The sequence below is a fragment of the Oryzias melastigma genome, linkage group LG1, assembly GCF_002922805.2.
Source record: "Oryzias melastigma strain HK-1 linkage group LG1, ASM292280v2, whole genome shotgun sequence".
Lineage (NCBI taxonomy): Eukaryota > Metazoa > Chordata > Actinopteri > Beloniformes > Adrianichthyidae > Oryzias > Oryzias melastigma.
Window position 1 is genome coordinate 29,354,093 of NC_050512.1, and position 21,375 is coordinate 29,375,467.

At 37.4% G+C, this 21,375-nt stretch overlaps 2 protein-coding genes across 2 annotated transcripts in view; one reads left to right on the forward strand and one right to left on the reverse strand.

The window, feature by feature from the left end:
* Nucleotides 1–8,481, forward strand: part of LOC112156998 (interferon gamma receptor 1-like) — an 18,919-nt gene extending 10,438 nt beyond the window's left edge. The window contains exons 2-7 of the mRNA XM_024289393.2: nt 3,546–3,663; nt 4,456–4,640; nt 4,712–4,863; nt 4,983–5,151; nt 6,917–7,044; nt 7,115–8,481. Of these exons, the coding sequence (XP_024145161.1) occupies nt 3,546–3,663; nt 4,456–4,640; nt 4,712–4,863; nt 4,983–5,151; nt 6,917–7,044; nt 7,115–7,453 (1,091 nt within the window). The 3' untranslated portion in view covers nt 7,454–8,481. The remainder of the gene's footprint in view (nt 1–3,545; nt 3,664–4,455; nt 4,641–4,711; nt 4,864–4,982; nt 5,152–6,916; nt 7,045–7,114) is intronic.
* A 1,773-nt stretch (nt 8,482–10,254) lies between these two features.
* ltv1 (LTV1 ribosome biogenesis factor) lies at nt 10,255–21,135 on the reverse strand. The gene is made up of 11 exons (XM_024289389.2): nt 20,666–21,135; nt 20,154–20,285; nt 19,861–20,058; nt 19,192–19,279; nt 18,808–18,940; nt 15,737–15,962; nt 14,555–14,682; nt 14,340–14,479; nt 12,989–13,041; nt 11,242–11,442; nt 10,255–11,156 (listed from the first exon to the last, which is right to left on the reverse strand). The coding sequence occupies exons 1-11, from the start codon at nt 20,666–20,668 to the stop codon at nt 11,046–11,048; spliced, it is 1,413 nt and encodes a 470-aa protein (XP_024145157.1). The 5' UTR covers nt 20,669–21,135; the 3' UTR covers nt 10,255–11,045.
* Between the last annotated feature and the right edge of the window lie 240 nt (nt 21,136–21,375).

Here is a 21,375-nt window from a genome sequence, read left to right on the forward strand (position 1 = left end):
GATCTGAATAAGGCAAATTGTTAAACGAGCTTATAAAGTCGTTTCAAAATGAGATAGATTCAGCTTTGGAAAATGCAGCTTGGATTGAGACATTATTATAACATATAAACGACTGGGTGACATTCATTCATGTTTACGTGTTTATTGTACACCGATTCAATTTACACTTTATCTTGCAGGGAATACAATCATTTCTTGTACATCTGTTTAGTACCGTGTGTTTATCTGAGTCTCACTGGTTGAAGTTTTGGCTAAAGATATCTGGGATTGATTTCAGGTCAGAGATTCAGATGAACCCAAACAGACTATGAATCATATCAATAACTAAAAATTATGATATGAATGAAATTGTTGTTGATGAATCGCTGAACTTCTATTTAGCAATGTTTTGGCAGAAACTGTTCTTGAGTCACATTTTTTCTTTATTTTTGAATTTTTTTGTCACATTTTGGAACATTTATTGAGAAATAGACTGAGGTTGCAGCAGATTATAAACTACTTCCTGACTTTGGAGAAGTTTTGTGTTTTTAGTTGAGGTTAAAAAGCACTTAAAGAAACACTGAAGATTTACTGATTCAGTGATTACTAATAGAGGCACAAACGTTCACAGCACTTAAAAAACATGATGGTTTTAAAGGTAAAAAGGAACATCATGTTTAAAAAAACACAAATATTTCTTTGTCGGTGGATTTGAAAGTTTTTTTGCTGCCAAACTTCAAACATAATGGTGTCATTAAAGTACTTAACTTTGGACAAAGAGGCTCAGCGACGAGTGCGAGTGCTGCGACTCTGAAGGAATGCACGTAAACAGTGAACCGGTTCCTTTATGAGTTGACAGTTAATCATGAAACTGTCACCTTGAGTTTTGATGTATGTACGGTTTTGCTCCGTTTCCTTGATGCCGTGCGTGTCTTCCCCTCCACACTCCCGTATCTGATAGTGTGGATGTTGGTTCTGTTCAAACACGGAAGAACAGGAGGGAGGGGAACAAATCTGAGCAGGTGTGTGATTAAGTAGATGCTAATTGTCCCGTGTCAGCAGGTACAGAGGAATCTAGTCTGTTGTTAACCCTTTCAGGCCTGACTCCATCTTCAATTGTATAAAAAAAATACAATTTTCTTTAATTATTTTTTTTTCTCCAGTTCAAGGTGATGCTAATTTAAGTGGAGCCCTGGATTAAGCAGCTTGTTATGAATTAGCAATATATGGAGTGAAAGGATTAAAATCCCACTCAGATGAAAATAGAGTTTTTTTTTTTATTTTTTTTATTGCATTTCTGATTATTTCTTTATCTGAATCACACTTGTGACAAAGAAATTTTGCTGGGCAAACCACAAGCTTCCTGCTGCGCTCCATTCTGATGCATTCACTTGCAGACAGATAGATCCATGTGCATCTTTGTTTTCCTCATCTGAGCTGACAGACTGATTATGGGATTGCTTTGGTGATGTCATTTCCTCTCCAGAACATCGCCTGTTGTTGGCGCCGCCTATGTCATGCCTCGTCTGATGTGGCGTTCCATCAAAGCTATATATAGAACACTCACCTGCTCAGTTGATCAGTTTCCTCAAGTGTTCTCCAATCAATGAGAATCTTACGTTTCACTCTCCATTTTAAGTAGCTAGTTTCTTCATTAAATGTTCACCAGCCTGTGGATTTTAGGGTTCCCACACTTTAAATCCACATTGTAAAGACATCGACAAAAGCGATAAGTGCCTATTACTCCTGCCATCTGTCTTTATTCAGTAAATAAATTCAAATCAATCAAACAGGAGATCCATTATCTCTGCTCTTGTAAATTATGTAGAGGTTGCTGTCTTCCCGTTAACTTCTGAATCCCAGATCCAAGCTTCAATGTTCTTCTCCTGTGAAGGTATTTTATAAATATCAGTAAAACAGCTATGAACAAGCCCAGACTCGCTGAAGAGTTCTGCGTTTTAGTTCTACTACACACAATGTCACTTCTTGGAACGTTTCCATTCCATCTATTGCACAATCCTAACTATGAACTTGTTTTTTTTTTTTTTTATGTTTTGTCTCAGCTTGTCAAATATGTACTGTAGATTTCTTCCTCAGTCATTCTGACTTGTGTCAGTCCTACTCAATGCATTGTTCCGTGGGTGTCTCAGTCAACTAGGGGTGTCAAAGTCAATCGCACAAGGGGCCAAAATCCGAAACTCACCTGAAATCGTGGCCCGAACAGGATTAACATTTATTGAACACTCTAAAACCAAATTTTTAAAACTTTAAAACCGTAACTTTTTAACATGATAATGAACTAGATATATAGCATTACCTGTGATGATGCTAGTGTGAATGCTGGAAGCTGAATTTGACTGCTGAATATGCTAGTGATGATAGCTAAAGATGCTGAAATTGATAGCTAAAAACGCTGAAGCTGAGAGCCAGCTAAAAAATTAGCTAAATGCCAAATAAGCCTAAAAAAACAAACAAAAAACTTAGTTTCACCAAACCAGCTCAAAAAATACCTAAACTTCAAAATAGCCTAAAAAACTGATTGAAAAGCTTAAATTAGCCAAACAAGCTAACATGTGGCTGAAATATTAGCTAAACCCCAAATAAAAAAAGGATGCCAATTTTTAAAACTAAAACCATAATTTTAACATAAGTATAAATATTAAAAAGGCAAGAATATTATTCCAGAATAAATCAACTAACATCTTAAATAACTTTCAATATTTTACTCTCCGTTAAAATCTATATATATTTTAAATTCTGCTAGATAGAAATAAGCACAAGATAACATCGGGACATTGACAAAAATAAAGTAAAATGATCTGGAGGGCCGGAAATAATTACCCAGCGGGCCGGATCCGGCCCCCGGCCCCCGTCCCTTGACTTTGACACGTGCTTTAAATACTCAATAGTTTACGAGGAAAAAATAAAAAATAAAAAATTGTCCTGGGGACAATTTTTTTTGGGGAAATCAACACAATTCCATAAACAACTGGGAGTCAAAACTGCCATGTTTTTATATCAGTTATAATATTTAAAATGCTAAAACAAGAAAAAAAATATTTGTGGGAAATAGTCAAATGATCTTGTCAGATATGAAAAAAGATGAAAAGATTCTTTCTTTGCATTTTCCTGATTAACTAAAGAGCTATTCCACAACAATTCTCATGTTATTTATTTATTTATTTTTTTCTTGGAAACTGTAGTTTAAGTATGTTTGAAAAAAAGTCCAAAATGTAATTTCATATATTTTTTCATGCTATGTTTGTGACCTTTTGCTCAACTTGAGTTTTAGGTAAAAAAAAACGTCATAATCGGTTGAGGATCAGCTTTACATTTGCTTTGAGAAAGCGTCTGTCTCCACTGTCTCCAGGGGAAATAGACGAGTTAATGCAGCTACTCTCACATACTTCATGCGTGCACGTCAGTGCTGGTCCATGAACTGCACATCATGTCGCTTTGTTGTTCCCATATGAAAGTGTCTTTACTGGCTGAGGATTGTTTTGTTCTCAATTTGTATTTGTTGCTCCAGAAATGAATAATTTGTCCTTTTTTTTTCTTCCCTTCAGCTCCGTGTCCAGAGAATGTGATGGTGAGCTGTGAAAATCTGAAAATTATGGCCCGATGGGATTGTAAAGAACGACATCCTGAAACCAGCTTTAGAGTAAAGATGTTATCGTACAACAAGTAAGAATCTGCTGCTAATGTTCTGTTAGAGCACACATTCATGCTTCTTTTGGTTTTTTGTGTTTTTTTTAAAACACACATTCCTCTTTAGCTTTAGCGGCTGCAGAAACTTGTGTAGCTTTTTGTACTTGTCAATAATAAGAATAATGTGTTATTTCAAGTAAATTTCAGCAGTAAAAACAAAGGAAAAGACATTGAAAAGACGCAAATACATATATAATCTATTTAAGAGATTCATTAAAGTCCTCCATGACATGTTTTTAACTAAAAAAAAAAACTTTCCCAGTTGTGTTTTAATTATAATTATGGAGTTTTTAACCTAAATGTCTTAAAAATACATTTTTTATGTTGATCTGAAGCCTCTGTTTCCAAAATCTCCCCTGAGGGGGCGTGGCTTTTGGAGCTGAGCTGAGAAGCTAGACACGCTAGGAACAGATGAGGGTTTAGTGCATGTGCAGCAGAGCTGTTGATGGAAAGAAGATCATTCATTCAAACAGAGTCTGTCCAAGACAGTTTGATTGACAGATTTAAAAGGAGAAAAAAATATTTCTTATTAAATTTGTTCTCTTTCATAAGAAAAATGACACACATACATGTTTCATCAGAGGGGGGCTTTAATAAAACAATTATTTAATTATAAATAAAAGAAAATGATTCTATATTCCTGACCCAGTTGCTTCTTATCATAAATGAATGTGTTTGGATTTATGCTCATTCATCCGATGTTAAATAGTTTGATTAATTTCTTTAAAGTTCTGCTTTTTCTAATTAAAAATCATGTTTCCTTTACAGAGTGTTACATGAGGATATTACCAAAGACAGCGAGTACGATCTGAGCCACGTCGTTTGGAAATCCAAAGACATCTGCTTGAGCTTCCTCTATGTTGCCGTAACAGCTTTACATGGTGGGAACGAGTCAGAAGAAGCCAAATCAAACACCTTCTCCTTCAGCACACCGAAGACCGTGCTTACACTCTGTAAGTAAGAATAATAGTGTGGTCAAAGCTGATGGCGGATTTCTGAGTTAAATGACATTTCCTCCCTTCAGGTCTGTTAGAGTTCCCTCCTGTTTCTCTGGTCGTGGAGAAGAAGAGAGCTGTGGTGAAGTTCCCTAATCCATTCCGATTCTACAAAGAAATCAGTCGGGTGTACCACAAGTCAAATTTTAATCTGACATTCAGAGTGAACTTTGGGGAAAAAGTAAGTATGCATGAAAATGACTTTAAATCTTTGCTTGAACTCCTTTGTCATGCACTTTGTGTCTTTGGAAAAAAAGTCTGATTTGTTCTCACAGTTTTTTTGTGACCTCTGACCTTCAGGTGGACAGAGATGCATTGTGCATTAAGACTGAGCCCACCTGCACAGCTGAGGGGATGTTCCCCAAAGGCGAGGAGAACTGTGTCACGCTGAGAGGATTGTTGGTGGATGAAAATAGGATTGACTCAATACAGATGAACCAGACTCAGAAGATCTGCAGCCCTGAAATACGTGAGTGAAGGAGGAGGCGATGTCTTCAGAGCCCTCATGCTTGTGTGAACTTGTGTTTTTTTTTAGCTTCTTGGCACAGACGCCCATGAAATGTGTATCTTGATGTAGTAGTGATCTAATGGTTTGTGACAAGGAGGGTTGCTGGTTCAAGTCCAGAGAATGACTGGATTCAACTCGGGTGGAACAAATACTCCACCGTCGTAACTGGGCCGCAGGGCTGCATAGATATGGAGCTAAATTGGGGCCAATATTTGAAACCCAAATAAAACAACTTGAAAAATATTGGTGTTTGGCTAAAAAAAATTTTTAATGTCAGAAACTTTTTACTATTCTAAAATAAACTTAATTATTTTAGGCTTCAAATGTTCTGGTTTTTAGGTTTTAAAACTCAAAATTTCAAAATCAAAACTATTTTTTTCAGTTTCAAATCTTTTCACTTTAAACTCTTTTTTTGTTTTGAATCTGAAAATTTCAGTTTCAAAACTTTTGGCCTCGCTGTGGCAGCAAAAAGAGTTCAAGGTGAAAAAAAAATATTTGAATCTGAAAAAAAAAAAAAAAATAAAAAAAAAATTGTCCAATCAGGACTGAGCTAATTGGACAGGCACACTCCTACCACTTGAATCTGTCAAACGTTTTGAACGTTGGATCTGGGGATCAGCAGGTTCCGCCTACTTTGATTGGTCAGTTCATAACTTGACAAACTTGCAATGAAGAAAAAATAGCATTAAAAAAAGAGACCTAACAAGAGAATGTAAAAAAAATAAATACCTCAAGCAGATAAAAGGGGTGGGGTTTATCTCTCAATACTAGGATTGGGCACCAAAATTCAGTTCCAAGTAGGAACCGTTATGATTTACACGGTTCTACCGAAATTGAAAGAAGCTGCTGCAATTGGTTCTGCATTTCGGTGCTTAGTTTCATTGAAGGTCTATTTGTCTTTGGGCTTGTCCATCATTTCTACTCTTTTCAGTACGTTGGAGTTCTGCCTTTCCTGCGATAGTGTGCGGTCTCTTATAAGACCACTGACAGGGCAAACACGAGCAGCGCTTTTCACAGCAGGTCACAGAAGTTTGACAGGTCACTGCGTCACATCAGCCAATCAGGAACTCAGCTTTGGGCACGTGACGTTTTCAGTGACCAGATCGACGGGTAAAATACTAATCCCATACGAGTGTTTAGTCTTGTCGCAGCGCGGCGGTTCTTTGGCTGCAGCCAGCCTCCCGGACTTCAGCGGAGGTCGCTCGCTCCATACGGCGGCAGACAGACAGCCTCTGTGAGGAGTGGGAGCAGCCTGCTCGGGTCTCTTTCTTATTTTCGCTGAGACAATAATAAAAAAGGCCCCTATTTTTCTCCCTTATCAGGTTAATGCGGGGCAGCCTTCAAACTCAGTCACAGAGACACAGAAACACTGTGGAAGCGGCTGTCATCCAGACATACCCCCCATAAAACCCAAGCATTGCCCTACTCAACTTAATACTAACAGCTTTATTTGTCATTTTGCTCCTTCTCATCTTCATGTGTTCAATACTTATTCCCTGTGTCATTTCACTGTATTTACTATGACTCAACTTGTTTGATAAGATATTCTCTTAATGGCAACAACTGGAGGATCCATTCAGAAATCTATTGATAAAATTGTGATGTGACAAATATCTTTTTTATTTCTTCATAAGCAAAGGTTTCCAAGTGTTTTTGTCCAACATATTTTTCAAAAATAAGTCTGAATACTTTTGAATCTAAAGTTTTTCATTTGTGTTTCTAATAGAAGACGAGGGTTTCATACTTCTCATCGCTCTGCTGTTCGTCTTCGGCGTTATATTGAGCGTGGCAATAATCGCCATCTGCAAGGTGAGGGCTTGGACCACGAAGAGCCCACCTCTGCCGAAGCCTCTGGTAAGATGTTGCACCATAAAAGAAATGTCCAAGTGTTATTTCCTCTGCTGAACTGTTTTTTTTTCTACAGGATTTTAAGAAGAACTTGAGCTACAAAGACAACTTCGACGGGGAGATCAGTGCAGTCTCGATTTACAAGTCTCCAGAGAAAGTCATCGATGAAGACGTATGTAGGGTCCCCCTACAGCACAAGGAGTCCAAGGATCCAAGTTCAGTTTCAGGGAACAACCTGATTGACGGTAACTCCTCTGTTAGCTCCACGAAGACCGAAACTCTTTCCATGAGCTTAGAAGACTACAACGACGATGATGAGGAGGAGGAGTACAGATCCCCATATGAGTCCCGAGAACCTGTTCTCTGTCAGGACATGGGGGATGGAGACATAGTAATCACTTACACTGGGACATGAAGGTCCCAGCTTTCCACAGAACTCTTTCTGGGATTAAGTGACTTTATTTCCACGAGTCATCCATCAAACCGGACTTTTAAACAATGAGCATTATCTCGCCGAGTTTGAGTTATAAAGAGACGCTGACTCATAACTCAGGGATATCATGGAGGACCACTTATGATTTTTTTATTTTTTTTTAATGTGAAATTTGCTCCAAAAAAGTCATTTTTGGAAGTTTTGACAGGATTGTGACTCACAAAAACAAGCAGGTGATTTCTCCATCACCTTCACGCCGCGGTGTGGGCGGATCTTCTTGTCAGGAGGTCTTATTCATCTGGGTTATATGTCCTGCAGCTATTTTCTGAACACGCTGAGCCAAGAACAGCCTCTCTGACATCACGGAGACTCACCTCAGGAAAGCAGAAGAACGTCATGGAAGGTGCTAGTTTTCCTGCTCTCACCAACCGAAGTCCTTTTTGTTCCGTTCTCGTTTATACTTTTTGTCAATGATTGTAATGGACTGTAAGTGGATTTTTTTGTTGTTGTTTGAGGACTCACCCCCTCCATCTTTATGGCCCTAACTTTCACAATTCTCCTAACTTTAGACCTGTCAGTTTAAAGTTTCTGCCTCTCATTAGTTGACGGGCGTGAACCTAGATTCTCATCTCCAAACAATGACAGTAAGAGAGTCAAGAAACTTCAAAACCTGCCAAACCAGCTCTGCATGTGAAGTCCCCATCTGCCTCAGCACACTTTGTTTGTTACATGAGGGTTTTATGTTGAAGCTTTTGATAGTCTTTATTTTTTTTTAAAGTAGGTTTCTTTTAATTCTGCTCAGAAATGCAGATTTAAGACACATTTAAGACTTTGACTCCATCATGGTTTTCAGAGAAAACTGCTGTTCGTTCTGTTCAGAATGAAGGTGTGTCAACATTTTTTAAGGCCAATAAGCTGAAGGTATGTGATCATTGCAGGGAAAAAGTATAGTACAGTGTCATTTATGTAAAACTGTATTATTTTCAATAAAGAAACAAGAAAAAAAGTGAGAGCCAGAGGTCCTCTGTCTGTTGTTACTCTGCAGGTGGTTTCTCGGTACAAGACCTGAGCTGGAATGTGGGTCAAAAAAGGGAAATGATCAGTAAAGGTGTCGTTGTATAACACGACTAAGCAACTAAACCAGAAGTGTCGAACTCAATCGCACAAGGGGGCAAAATCCAAAACACACCTTAGGTGGCGAGCTGAACTGGATAAACATTTATTGACCAATCTAAAACTAAAATTTTAAAACGTAACTTTAAAACATGACTATAATTAAAAAAGGCAGGGATATTAATCCAGAATAAATCAACTTAAACTTTAAATAACTATCAATATTTTACTCTCCATAAAAATATATTTTGTCAAAATTAAAAAAGTTACAAATAAGTGGGAGATAACATCAGGCCTTAAAAATAAAATAAAATGATCTGGAGGGCCGGATAGAATTACCCAGAGGGCCGGATCCAGCCCCTGGGCCTTGACTTTGACACATGTGAACTAGGTGTTACCAAAACCAACGCAACACCCTTAAAACGCAAGAAAGAACAACAAAAAAAACTGCAAAAGTCGTGAATTTAATTGAATCGTTCATTTCTTCCATTGACATATATGATCACTGGATTGAGTACGTGTGATGTCACCCATAGAAAATGCCTTTCCTCCAGCTCCAGTGCGGGCGCTGCCATTTACCGCCAGATGAGAGTGATTGGTCGAAGTCAGTGTTTCTATGACAACTACTGTCGCCAATTGTGAGTGAGCTTGTTTGAAGTCCACACCTCTTTCAGATGAAACTTTTATCTAAACATTTATCTAAACGGTGCTGTTTGTGCTCTCTTACGGGTCCAGATGACCCAAGCCTTACATTGATGTTATCCATCCCATGACAAATGAGGACAAAAGTGGACACGCTTTCATGTCTGCCACTGAACATGAGTGAAAAAATTATTGAAAAAAAAAAGTTTTGTGGGGTTCAGATGACCCCACTCCCAACGCCAACATACCTAGGATAGCACAAAGATTAAAAGCCCACTCAATAACAGTTCTTACTCTACTACTTTTTTAACACTATCTCGCTAATCCTCATTTTATTTTTATGCTTTTTCTATAGTTCGATTTATAAACTTGCCAATCAGTTGCCTCAAACACTTAGGTATGAAAAGTTCGACAGAATTCGTGTAGTCCGCTCTCTAGTGGTGGGGGGCGACTTCCAACAAGCTCATTCCTGATTGGAGAGAGTGGTTGCCATAGAAACGAAGACTCCGACCAACTCGGACCAATCCCTGCTTACCGACGACTTCTGGTTGCAACACGGCGGCAAAGACTAAATTGACTTCATGTGGTTGGAGTTGGAAGTGAACCATTTTCTATGGGTGACATCACACTTGCTTGTTCCAGTTCCCATATACAGTCAAAGTAGAGAACCAAAGCCAAATGAATCATGGGAATCTTGAATAGAGGAGGATTCCCTGTGAAGGGTCATGAAGGAGCAGCTGAAGGACAAAGATGGAGATTCCAGATGACACTGAGGCGTATTCAGACCGGAAAAGTCTGTTGATGAATCTGCTTGATTTGGTCCGGATCCAGTTCTGAATCTTCCATTCGGTCTGTTTGCAGACTGCTGTCAATCGAACAGTTCTGCTCCGAACTAAAGCTTGTGATCAAAAAAACCATGTGACTAAATATCTCTTCAGTCGTTGGGCAGGAATTTTGAGGACAAAGCAACAACAGGAAGAGCTTTGCGATCCTTGATGGATAATTCACTTGATCAAACTTTTTGCTGATCGATTTTGAACTCTTTACTGTTACTTTGGTGCGGTCCTACAAGCCGGTTACTGGCAAGACGGCGGCTAAGAAGTAGCGCTGATGTGTTTTTGATTTTAGAATCAACGTGTATTACATTAGAAGTGGTTTCAATGAGCTGTTGCTGTTGCATTTCTGCTTCATGTTTGCATCCCATAATAACCGGCTTTTGGTCCGAGGATAGAGTCTATTGGGGCTGAGAGAAACTCAGAGCGAACTGGAGTTCAGTGTGACTGGAAACCACCGTGGATGTTTTCGGATGGAAAACTTGTTCCAGATCATCGCAGGAATTACTGGCTGACGTTTTACATGAGCAAGTACGCTTCAGGACTCCAACAAAAGTAAAAATAAACACATTTCCTGTTGCTTAGAGCTCATCTCCATGACAACTCATTGTTAGTTTCTTTCTTTAGCTCTGAATGTTATGAAGCCAGCAGAGGCTTCAACAACAAACCAGTCTCTCCGTAAACCAGGAAATCATCAGAAGATATTTACCTACAGGATTTACAGCCTGAACACTCATCCAAGCTCACAGGGAAATGAGAAGATTCACCACTGAAACCTTCAGGTGGAAATCACTGAAGTTTCTCCAGAATAAACACTTTAATGTTCTCTGTCATCAGCTGGATTTAATGAAGATTGAACTCATTCACTTTTTAAAATGGGAATTTGTCTCCGATGATGGAACCCAGAGTCCTCCATCCTGTGAGCTTTGCTGACGTGAGGAGCAGCGATCCCTCCCAACGGTTCTGAAGCAGATCCTGGTTTTCCTCTAAAGTTTCAGGCCTTGAACGTTCGTCCTCAGATTCAGCATTTGTTTCTCCTGACGTACTTTTTCCTCCTTGAACGCCATCTTGTTGGCCTTCTTTTCAACCCTCCTTTCCTGAACAAAGAGAAGAGGAATTTCAAAAATCTGGACCAAATTCTTTCAGTGCTTCCAGTGGCTCCTCTTCTCCTCCTCTTCTCACCTTCCTCTCCTCCTTGATGGCCTGCTTCCTCGCCTTCCTCTCCTCTGTGCTCTCTTCTCTGCTCCGGGGCTGCGTGGAGACGCGCGGCAGGTCCGAGTCGTTGATCCGGGTCATGCGTTCTGCCTGTTTGGCCGTGACGCCTCTGTTGGGGAGAACGTCCAGAGGGATTCCCGTCTTACTGGACACGCGGATCGACTTTGGCTGAGGACGAAGGAGGACGAGTTCAGACAAAAAATGATGTTTGGATTCGAGTTTTAGTGAACAAATCCCCAAATCCCACCGACACTGGTGACAAAGGAATTCTTTAGACCCTTCATGATTCACTTATGAAACAATTATCAATACACCCTGAGTTTATACATTTTGTAAAAATGTTTTCTCTTAATTATTTACTTCTCTCCACCAAACAGCATTTGTAATAATGGAGGACGTATGTAAAGAAAATTAAGCTTAAAATTGCATTTCTGACTTTCAGGCTTCGATATTGCTCGTCATTCAACAATGGAGAGGGGAAGAGGGAATGGGGTTGCTCTGAAGGAGCTGCTCTGCAGAAACTATGTTCTAGAAAACAAGTTTTTTTTTTTTTAATTTTAGCTTAAAAAGGCTTAATCATAATTAAAAGACAAATGATTTAAAATAGATCAAAGATGATCGGAGTGAAACATCAGTTTTTAGATTCGATTTCGTTTCCCAGCTGTGGATCACCGCAGGCTAAAGACAATCTTTACATAGAAACTGGACAAAATGTTTTTTTTTTAAACATGTGAATGTATGATTCAACTGTTAGCTAATTGATGATGGAATTTAAAACTTGTAGCTACAAATTATGGGCTGTCAAACAAGAATGTACATGAAGATTCCTCAGGTTTATTTTAGAAAACTTATAGTTCGACTCTGGGAATCTTTAAAACAAACAAAAAAGTTGTAATTGAAATATTTCAAATATTTAGTATTTGGCCGTTTTAACCCAAACGATTCGTACTTTCTTCTCAAAAAAGACAACTGGGCTTTATTCTTTTCTTAAAGACGTTTCACTTCTCATCCATGAAGCTCCATCAGTTCAGCTTTAATCACGAAAACAGAAAAGATTTGTTGGTCATTTAGTGTTCAGCAGATGGTCGTCCTGAACGAGTCTGGTCTCTTCTTCTTTTGCTTGTTCATTAAAACTTTAACTGATGGTCACTTCTAAAGGCTGGGATTCGAAAAATAAAAGAATTGGTTTTTATTTGACCCAATGGGATTGGAATGTAGCTCAACATTGACGTTTTAAGCCATTTGTGAGGCATTTTGGCACATCCTCAGTTATGAACCAAAACCTTAAAAATACACAAATTAACTAATTAGAATTAACTCATGAAAAACCTTTTAGATTAGAAAACTATCAAGTAAATGCTTTGACTTTGTTGTCTTGGATGATGCAAGGATTTGTTTTATAACTGTCACTTCTCTATTTAAAGAACATAAAAATAGCATTAAGTCATATTTAATTTTCTGTTCCTTTAAAAAGCCAAAACAATCTTAGCCTTTTACCGTTGCCCCCCCCCAAAAAAAACACTATATTTTGGAATATAAAATAGTGAGTTTTTTTTTAATTAAATGTCAAAATCAGATAATCTATTTTCATCTACATATTATTTCAAATTGTTCAAAAAGATCCATCCAGAGAAACTCTTTTCACTCTGATGACATGACCCATGACCAGTTCTCTAACATTTTTGTGGTTTTGTGATTAAAAGATTCTACGCACCTTTGCTGGTTCTTCTATGACTTTGGGTCGGTTATAAAGGTTAGAATACGTACCTGGAGAAAAATAAAAACACATTAGAGGCTTCATAGACTCCTAATAGAGAAAACAAGCAAAAAAAAAAAACAAAAAAAAAACTCCATAACTTTTCCAAACTATCAAAGCTTTTTTTTCTTTTTCTTTAAGTATTTTTAGCGTTTTCAGGCCAACATTGTAAATAAGAAATTGTTCTTAATGTTTTGCCTGGTTTTATGTCATAGGTGATAAATACTTTATTACAGGCTCAAGATCAAAATGTAAAATATAAATTTAAAAATATAATAGAAAAAAAAACACTCATTATAACACAAGTATAAAACCCAAAATTAACAAGTATTGTAAACTTAAAAACCTAAAAAAATAAATAAATACATAAATAAATAAAAGAAACAACCATACCTAAACATCCAAAGTGAGGACTGGTATTTAAAAGTGGTTAAACATAAATGTAAATTGTAAAAATCTGCATCAAATATATATAAATAAATCAGATTAAAACTTTACAATTTATTATTTACATAAAAGGTGAAACATTAAAGGGCTTTCCGACTTAAATTTATCCAAAAATCTAATTCAGAAGAAATGAACCTCAAATCAGGATCTGTCTGTTTGTTAAATTTAAATTGTGGGATTTAGTGACACCTAGTGGCCACGGTAAAAACTACAGCGGCATGATTTTTTTTCTTTTAAAACATGAAGAAAGATCTTCTAACTCCATCACTTTGTCCTTTTTGGGTTTCTGTAGGAACCAGACAGACGGAGATACTTTAAAAAAGTTCTTCTGATTTATCAGTTTAAGTAATTAACCTTTTAACATCGAAGCTCCAGTGTTTACGTTTTTGATTTACTGTAACTTCTCAACCGTTAACTCGATCAACGTAAATCCAGCAGATTCTGAAGGAGAAAAGCTGGTCCTAAGATATGCTACAGATATGCTGCACTTTTTGTTTCAACTTTTTACAAAGAAAAGTAATTTCATTGATGTTGAAGTTTTACTTTTTTTTTTTTTTTTTAATTTCAGTGAGCTCTTTATTTAACCTTTTTTGTTAAAACTTATAAAAGATGCTGCTGGGCCTGTTACTTCCCAGACTTCTAAAATCTTTTTTATTTGCTTTATTTTATTTACTTATATTTTAAATAAACATTTAATTACTTAATTGTTGTTTAATTATTGTAATATTCAAAAATTTTGATGCCAATATGTTCACTTTTACTGCAAATGTATATCAGCTCCAAATATCGATAATCAGACTAATAATTGTCTGGATAAAATAAATCTGTGGATCTCCAGAGTTCAGATGTAACTGAGACTCACTGATGATAGTTTCACAGTCCCATTTCTCCTCAGGAGGCTCTACAACCACCGGAACCATCTCCTCATCCGTCTCCTCGTCTTCATCTTCCTCCTTCAGAACAGGAAGTTCCTTCGGACCCAAATCGTCCGGCCTCAGCGAGCTGACACACAAACGGGGAGAAACCTTTAATCTGGTTCTGCATCTCTAATGAAAAGCACGAGAGGAATGAGCTCACTTCTTCTCTTGTTCCTTAAAGTAGTCCTTGATGACTTCCTCCAGCCGAGCGCTGTCCGGTTCGATGAAGCCTTCCAGCTCTGCGTTGTCCAGAGCGCCGATCTCATCGTCGTCAAACTGTTCATAAAACTGAAACAGCACAAACTTGTTGTTGTGTCTGCAGTCGAAATTTTACACACATGATTAAATTCTTGACAATAATTTCAGACTTTACTATCTCCACGTTTGATTCATACCCTCTAGTGTCTTCAATTGAAGGTTAATTTAGATGCTTAAATTATTATTTACTTTTCACTTTTCAACGTCTGCTCTTTTTTGTCGTTTATTCTACATCCAGTCTTTATGATTGATCTTATTTTCTCTTTTCTAACTGATAACACAAACTTTATGTGAAGATTTGACTGTTTACATTCAATCTATAAATCAGTAAATGAACGAGACATGTGTCATTGTCCAGAAAATAAAAGCAAATTGAAAACTAAGGAGAGCCTGACGTATAGCAGAGTTAGAGCTCCCTCTTGTGGCAGCTCTGCCCTTCTGCAGGCGGATTTTCCAAATCAAAACTGTTGTTTTATGGAACCTCAGAACTAAATCTAGAAGCTGTTGTATGCATGAATCCCATGAGGATCAGCTGAAAGGGAAGGGAAAACCAGATTGAAAACATTAAAATAAATGGAAAACCGTTTTAAACTTGAAATGAACATTTGAAACCTGAAGGAAATATTGCAAACTTGAAAAAAAGACTTTAAATATATATATAGTTTAAACTTAAAGATACAGAAAATTAGAAGAATAATATTCATAAACGTACATATATACAACTTGAAACAAATATCAAAATTTTGACAAATCAAATTGTACTTTTGAAAAATGTATTTTAAACCTAATGAAAAAATTAACACCATAAAAATAATCTAAATAAATTAAATTGAAAATAAAACTAAAAAATTGAAAGAAATTTTGAAAATTGGAAATAAAGTGCATTCAAATGCAAATGTAAACTTTATTAAACAAAAAAATCTTATTTGTAACTGGTGATTTTCATTCACATTTACAATGTTTACTTTTAGTTTAAGGGTTGTTTTATATTTACATTTTTTTTTTTTACCAAACTTTTTAATCTGGTGTTTCCTTCCCTTTGAGCTGATCCTGATGTGACCTGACAGGTTTGTAAAACCGTCACCTTCTCAAAGCGATCGTCCAGCAGAGACAGCTGCTCGTTCCTCCTCATCACAGACGACGTCATCGAATACTCTGTGAAGCGACTCTTCGTCTCCTCGTCCATAAACAGGAAGTCTCCCCCGCGCCCGTCTCCTCCCGCTCGCTCCTCGTCCGAAAAGCCGCCTTCAGAGTCGAAATCGCCCTCTTCGTCTGTGTCCTCCCACTCCTCATCATCGTCATAATCGCCTCTGAAAAATAAAAAAAAGAGGAAAAACTGTTTCAATCCTGGAAATGTGGATGTGCAGCTGTCCTACGGTCTCCATGTTTTTGGACATTATTCTGATGTCGTGCTGTGACATATTCTCTAGAATACTTCCTAAACGTAAATGAAATAATTCAAATGGATTTAAAGACTTGATAATAAATGTGTGATTTTAATTATGATGATGAGCATTTATGACGATCTCATACCAAGAAGAAAAGAGGACCAGAAACAAAGATTGACCTTAGATACTCAAAATCAGATCCAGAAACCTGATCGGAACGTCCCCAATATTTAAATGACATGTTTTGTTAGAGCTTCGCCTCTAGAATCTAGAATGATCACTTTAATTCAATTCAATTCAATTTTATTTATATAGCCCAAAATCACAAAGAGATTTACCTCATTGGGCTTCAAAATATAAACAATTGCTAAAAACTAAACAGACTACATAAACAGGTTATCCCTGCCCTTAGACCCTCCCTCCCGGTAAGGAAAAACTCCTAAAAAAACCTGAGTCAGGAAAAAAGAAGAAACCTTAGGGATTCCCACATGAAGGAGAGATCCTATCCCAGGACGGACAGGCGATACCAGAACAGTTAAAGAAAGATTAGCTTCTACAACTACGAATCTAAGAGTTCATTCAGATAAAGCTGAGGGACAAGTGATGATGAAGTTTAGAAAGGGGCTTCAGGTAAACCAGCAGACATTTTTATCTTAGACCATATGTGTCAAAGTCAAGGCCCGGGGGCTGTATCCGGGTAATTTGTAACTTGTATAATTTCGACGAAATATATTTATATGGAGGGTAAAATACTGAAAGTTATTTAAGGTTTAAGTTGATTTACTCTGGAATAATATTCCTGCCTTTTTATTACTTATAATAATGTTAAAAAGTTATGGTTATAAAGTTTTTAAAAATTGGCATTCCTGGGGCCCGTTTCAAGAAGCAGGTTTTGTTGGAACTCTGAGTTCGTGAACTCCAAATTCGGCAAAACTCTGAGTTTTCGGTTCCAGAAAGAGAGATAACTCAAACCTGGGAAAGTGGGCGAAACCAAGCCCGTTCCAAGAAGCAGGTTAAGATGAACTCAGAATCAATCACTATGGTAACTGAGTCTGTGAACGAAACCTGGTCGGTAGCAGGTTTTCTTCAGGAAACTTAGAGTTCTCTGCGGTCTCCGCCCCTTTTTAAAGTGAAAGATGATCAAATATGAGTTCCTCATGAACATTTAGAGAACATTCACGTTAGAGACGTCACGTTTTTACCACTCAGAAACCAAAATGACATGTTCATTCATAGAGGCTCATGTAGAGAGGAGGCTGATTAATCCAGAGGAAATGTTATTTACGTCTTTAGAGGATTTGGAGGACACGAGTCGACTGACTGCAGTTTCCCAATTCATTTTTATTTCAGCGATATTGTAAATAGTGAGTTTTTCCAGGGACTCGCTATTAAAAAAATACAGTTTTCTTTTCCTTATTTAAAACCCTTAACAATAGAAATTATTGAGTGTCAAACACCGAGAAAGCATCTCAACTCATCTACCGTCTGACACTCAAGTCAAACATTAGCTCAGTCGTCAGCAACGCTGCTTCCCACTGAGAAGATAGCGAGTTCGATTCCCGGTTGCGGGGACTTTTTTTATGCTTAAAAAATGAATTAGGCGAATATTTTTTTAAGTCTTGAGAATTAAAATTAAATAAATGTTTTTTTTTTTTTTAACATATGCAGCTACTGTTTCTTTTTAGCGTGCAGTGATATCTATGTGTGTAGGTGGGGGGTTACCAAAACTGGTCATTCATGCGATCACGGAGATTACTGGTTAAATTAGTAACAGATCAAAAACCACTCCTTTCTCAACAAGAGACAAAATAACCTTCCTGACATTATTTATTCATTATTAGAAATGATTCAAATAACTGCAGATATTTTTTCTCAGTTCTACCGCTGCAGCTGTGTTGCTTTTCTTGCAGAAAATGTGCTCCTATAGTCGCATATGCTTGCAGGAACTTATCAATTTCCGCCGCCGGAAGTACTAAACTCATGTTTGCTCCCGTTGCCATGGTGAATCATGCTGTCTTTGCTCCATTGATCAGGGCTTTTAAAGGTCGCGACGCTCACACCTGATTCTGGTTCTGACAACTTCAAGTTGATTAACTCAAACATTTTCAGCTGTTCAGAAACCGAAAACTCCAAGTTCACGGATTTTGAGTCCAGTGACTCTAAGTTCAGGTTTGAACTCTAAATTTGTTGAACCTGCTTCTTGAAACGGGCCCCTGTAGCTTTTCTGACTATTTTGGCATTTACTAAGATTTTTGAGGCTATTTTAGAGTTTATCTAACATTTCAGCGACATGCTAGCTGTTTTGGCTAATTTAGATTATTTTTCTCCAGTTTTTTATGCTAATTTGGCATTTTGCTAATGTCTAGCTAGCTATCAGCTACAGCGTCTTCAGCTCATTTTTTCCCAGTTTTTTTTTATATATATTTTGAAATTTAGCTATTTTTTCCCGCTACATGCTAGCTGTTTGGCTTTTCTTTTTTTTTTTAGGATAATTTGACATTTAGCTAATATTTTAGCCATCAGTTTAAGCATTTTCAGCTATTAGCTTCAGTGTTTTCAGCTCTCAATTTCAGTATCTTCAGCTATCAGCACCAGCAACTTCAGTGGCCAAATTCAGCTTACAGCAACATTTTTGTTCATAATTATGTTAAAAAGTTACGTTTTATCTTTAGAGTGTTCAATCATCATGTTCGGCCCGTGACCTGAGGTGTGTTTTGGATTTTGGCCCCCTGTGCGATTGAGTTTGAGATATTTAGGGTCCTCTTACTGTGTTTCTAAGCCTCCCCCCGGACCGTTTGCTTTTGTGATGAAGTCGTCTTCCAAAAGGTTGTTGGGGTTTTCATAGTCAAAGTCGTCATCGAGGGCAGCAACGATGTCGGGGTCCATATCCAGCCGGGGTCCTGAAAAAGTGAGGATACGCATCAGTTTATCACAATATGAAGGTGTAAAAAAACTAAACTGAATCAGTTGCTTTGATGAAATAAAGCAGGAAAATCTGACAGAAAACCAACAGAGTTCAGGTGAGCATCAACACACGGAGCACACCACCCAAAACAAGCAATTCCAAAGGGAGCTCCACTGTTCTGCTCGGGTCCACAGGTCGCTAGTCTTTCATTAGAGGAGAATAGCAGGAATAAAAAGTTATTTTTACCAGAAATGGGAGCAGCTTTGTTCAGAAGTCCCACTTCCTCTTCAAACTCTGAGGCGAACACGGAGGACGGCAAGTGGAGCGTGGCGACCTGGTCATCAAACAAAACACGATCAGGATGTTTCCCAATGAGAGATTTAAAAATAATATTTAACAGCTGATGGTGACGCTAAAAGACAGACCGATCAAAGTAGCTGCTTTTTCTGTTAAAAAACTTCTAGACTTTCCTAAAAAAAAAAAAAAACATACTATCAAGTAATGTAATGGAACTCTACTTATGTAACCTATTTACTCTGTTCCTAAAGGTTCTCTGTTTGGTATATAAGAAAGTTTTTAAACGTTTTTGTGGTTTTTATCCGTCGCACCTTAAAAATTGGATGAAGTTGGCGCTTAATTTTTTCGCTTTCCCTTTAACAGTTCTGGTTTAACTGGAAATCTATAGCACATTTTAAAGGTTCCTACACAAAATCTAGTTTAGAAATAAAAATTAAAGCAGCTGTTGATATTTTACACAAATAATTCACTTTATCCTCAAAATTGAACTGGAGGCTTTAAAAAAAAAAAAAATCTGACGTTCACTTTGGCATTTTTCAGGCTGGTCCTTGAAAATATTGTCTGGCATTAAACCGGTTGGTGGGCTGAAAAGGAACCTCTGGTTTGGATCTAACTCACAGGACTGTGTTCATCCTGCTCCATCTCATCGTCCTCTTCATTCCGGAACTGAACAGATCTTCGATCCTGGTTTGATGACACAGCAGCGACCAGCTCTGACGGGCCGGATGCCTCCTTCAGGTGCTGCAGGTAATCGTAATCGTCATCGAAGAAGACGCCAAACTTCCTCTGCTCCTCCTGTCTCTTCTCTGTGTCCACCTGAACAAAACCATCATTCACGCGCTGTTATTTCAGAAATATCAATAACAGCACATTTCAACATTTATGTAAAGTGGAGTAGAGATTCTCCAAACCTTTGCAGCAGGAAGGAGGACATGCTGTGGTGCGTTCTCATCTGCAGCAAGAGGATCCCGCTGACTTCTGTGGACGAGGTGAAAGGTCACCGCTTTCTTCTTTTCAATGAAGGCTTTCTTCTTTCGATGAGGCTGCAAAACAAATAAACAAATAAATGCATAAATTCATAATAAAAATAAATACAAATAAAGACAAGAAAAATCATTAAAAATAAAAAAGTAATACCATAAAAATATTTAATCGGTTTCCAAACAATAAATGTATAAATACATTAATAATAAATAGATAAGGAAACACACTTGTGAGAAAGTTAGCTGGTTATCTATGTTAACTAGTTTAAAAAAGAAAAATTAAATATTAAAATAACATTGCACCAAAAGTTAATGATAAAACACATAAACACATGTAACCTGATAAAACGATATAACTCTAAATATCATTTCAGAGAACAACTGTAGAAGTTGTTAGCTAACGCTAAAGGTGTTAGCTAGGTCTACATGTGTCTTCGTACCATTTTGTTTTTGAAGCGTTCTTTATCTTCTTCCGAAAAGCTGATCAGGTAAATCCTATACCGACGACCAGGAAAACAACATAAAGATGCAACAAAAACAGCACCAAAGTTCTAAAGCAGCTACTTTAACTCGGGATAAGCCACGTTAGTTTGTCCGTGGCCTGTTCAGCGTCGGGTCGGGGCGCTTTGCTTTCTTCCACTGTGATTGGTTGTCGTAGCTGGAAAGAACCATTTGGAAAACGACGAAGGGGTGACGAGATACTATTATAGTCAGCTAAAATTCACACGAAATTTATTATTTTAGCAAATATCTAATGAACAAGAATCAAAGTTTAATATTGATTTTAAAATAGCAGCTGTATTTACTGTCTGTGCAGCTTAAGTCTTTGGTGTCATTAGGATTAATGGAACATCCCTTTCTTCTTCAGGTTTAGTCACAATATGTCAGTGATATGCTGCGCTGTCGCCACCTACTGGTAAAATATATACATCAGAGGACTGGCTCAGATGAATAAAAATCTAATGTAATGTTTTACAATTGAAATGGTCAATAGTTTATCAATTTGATGTATGTCAGTGTCTAACTTTTTTTTTAAAAAAATGTAAAATGTGTGCCTATTTTTAAGAAGAATGTCATTTCATCAGATGAAATTTGATCCATTTGAGAGAAAAATAAACAATAACCGAAATAATTAAAAATATGTAAAAAT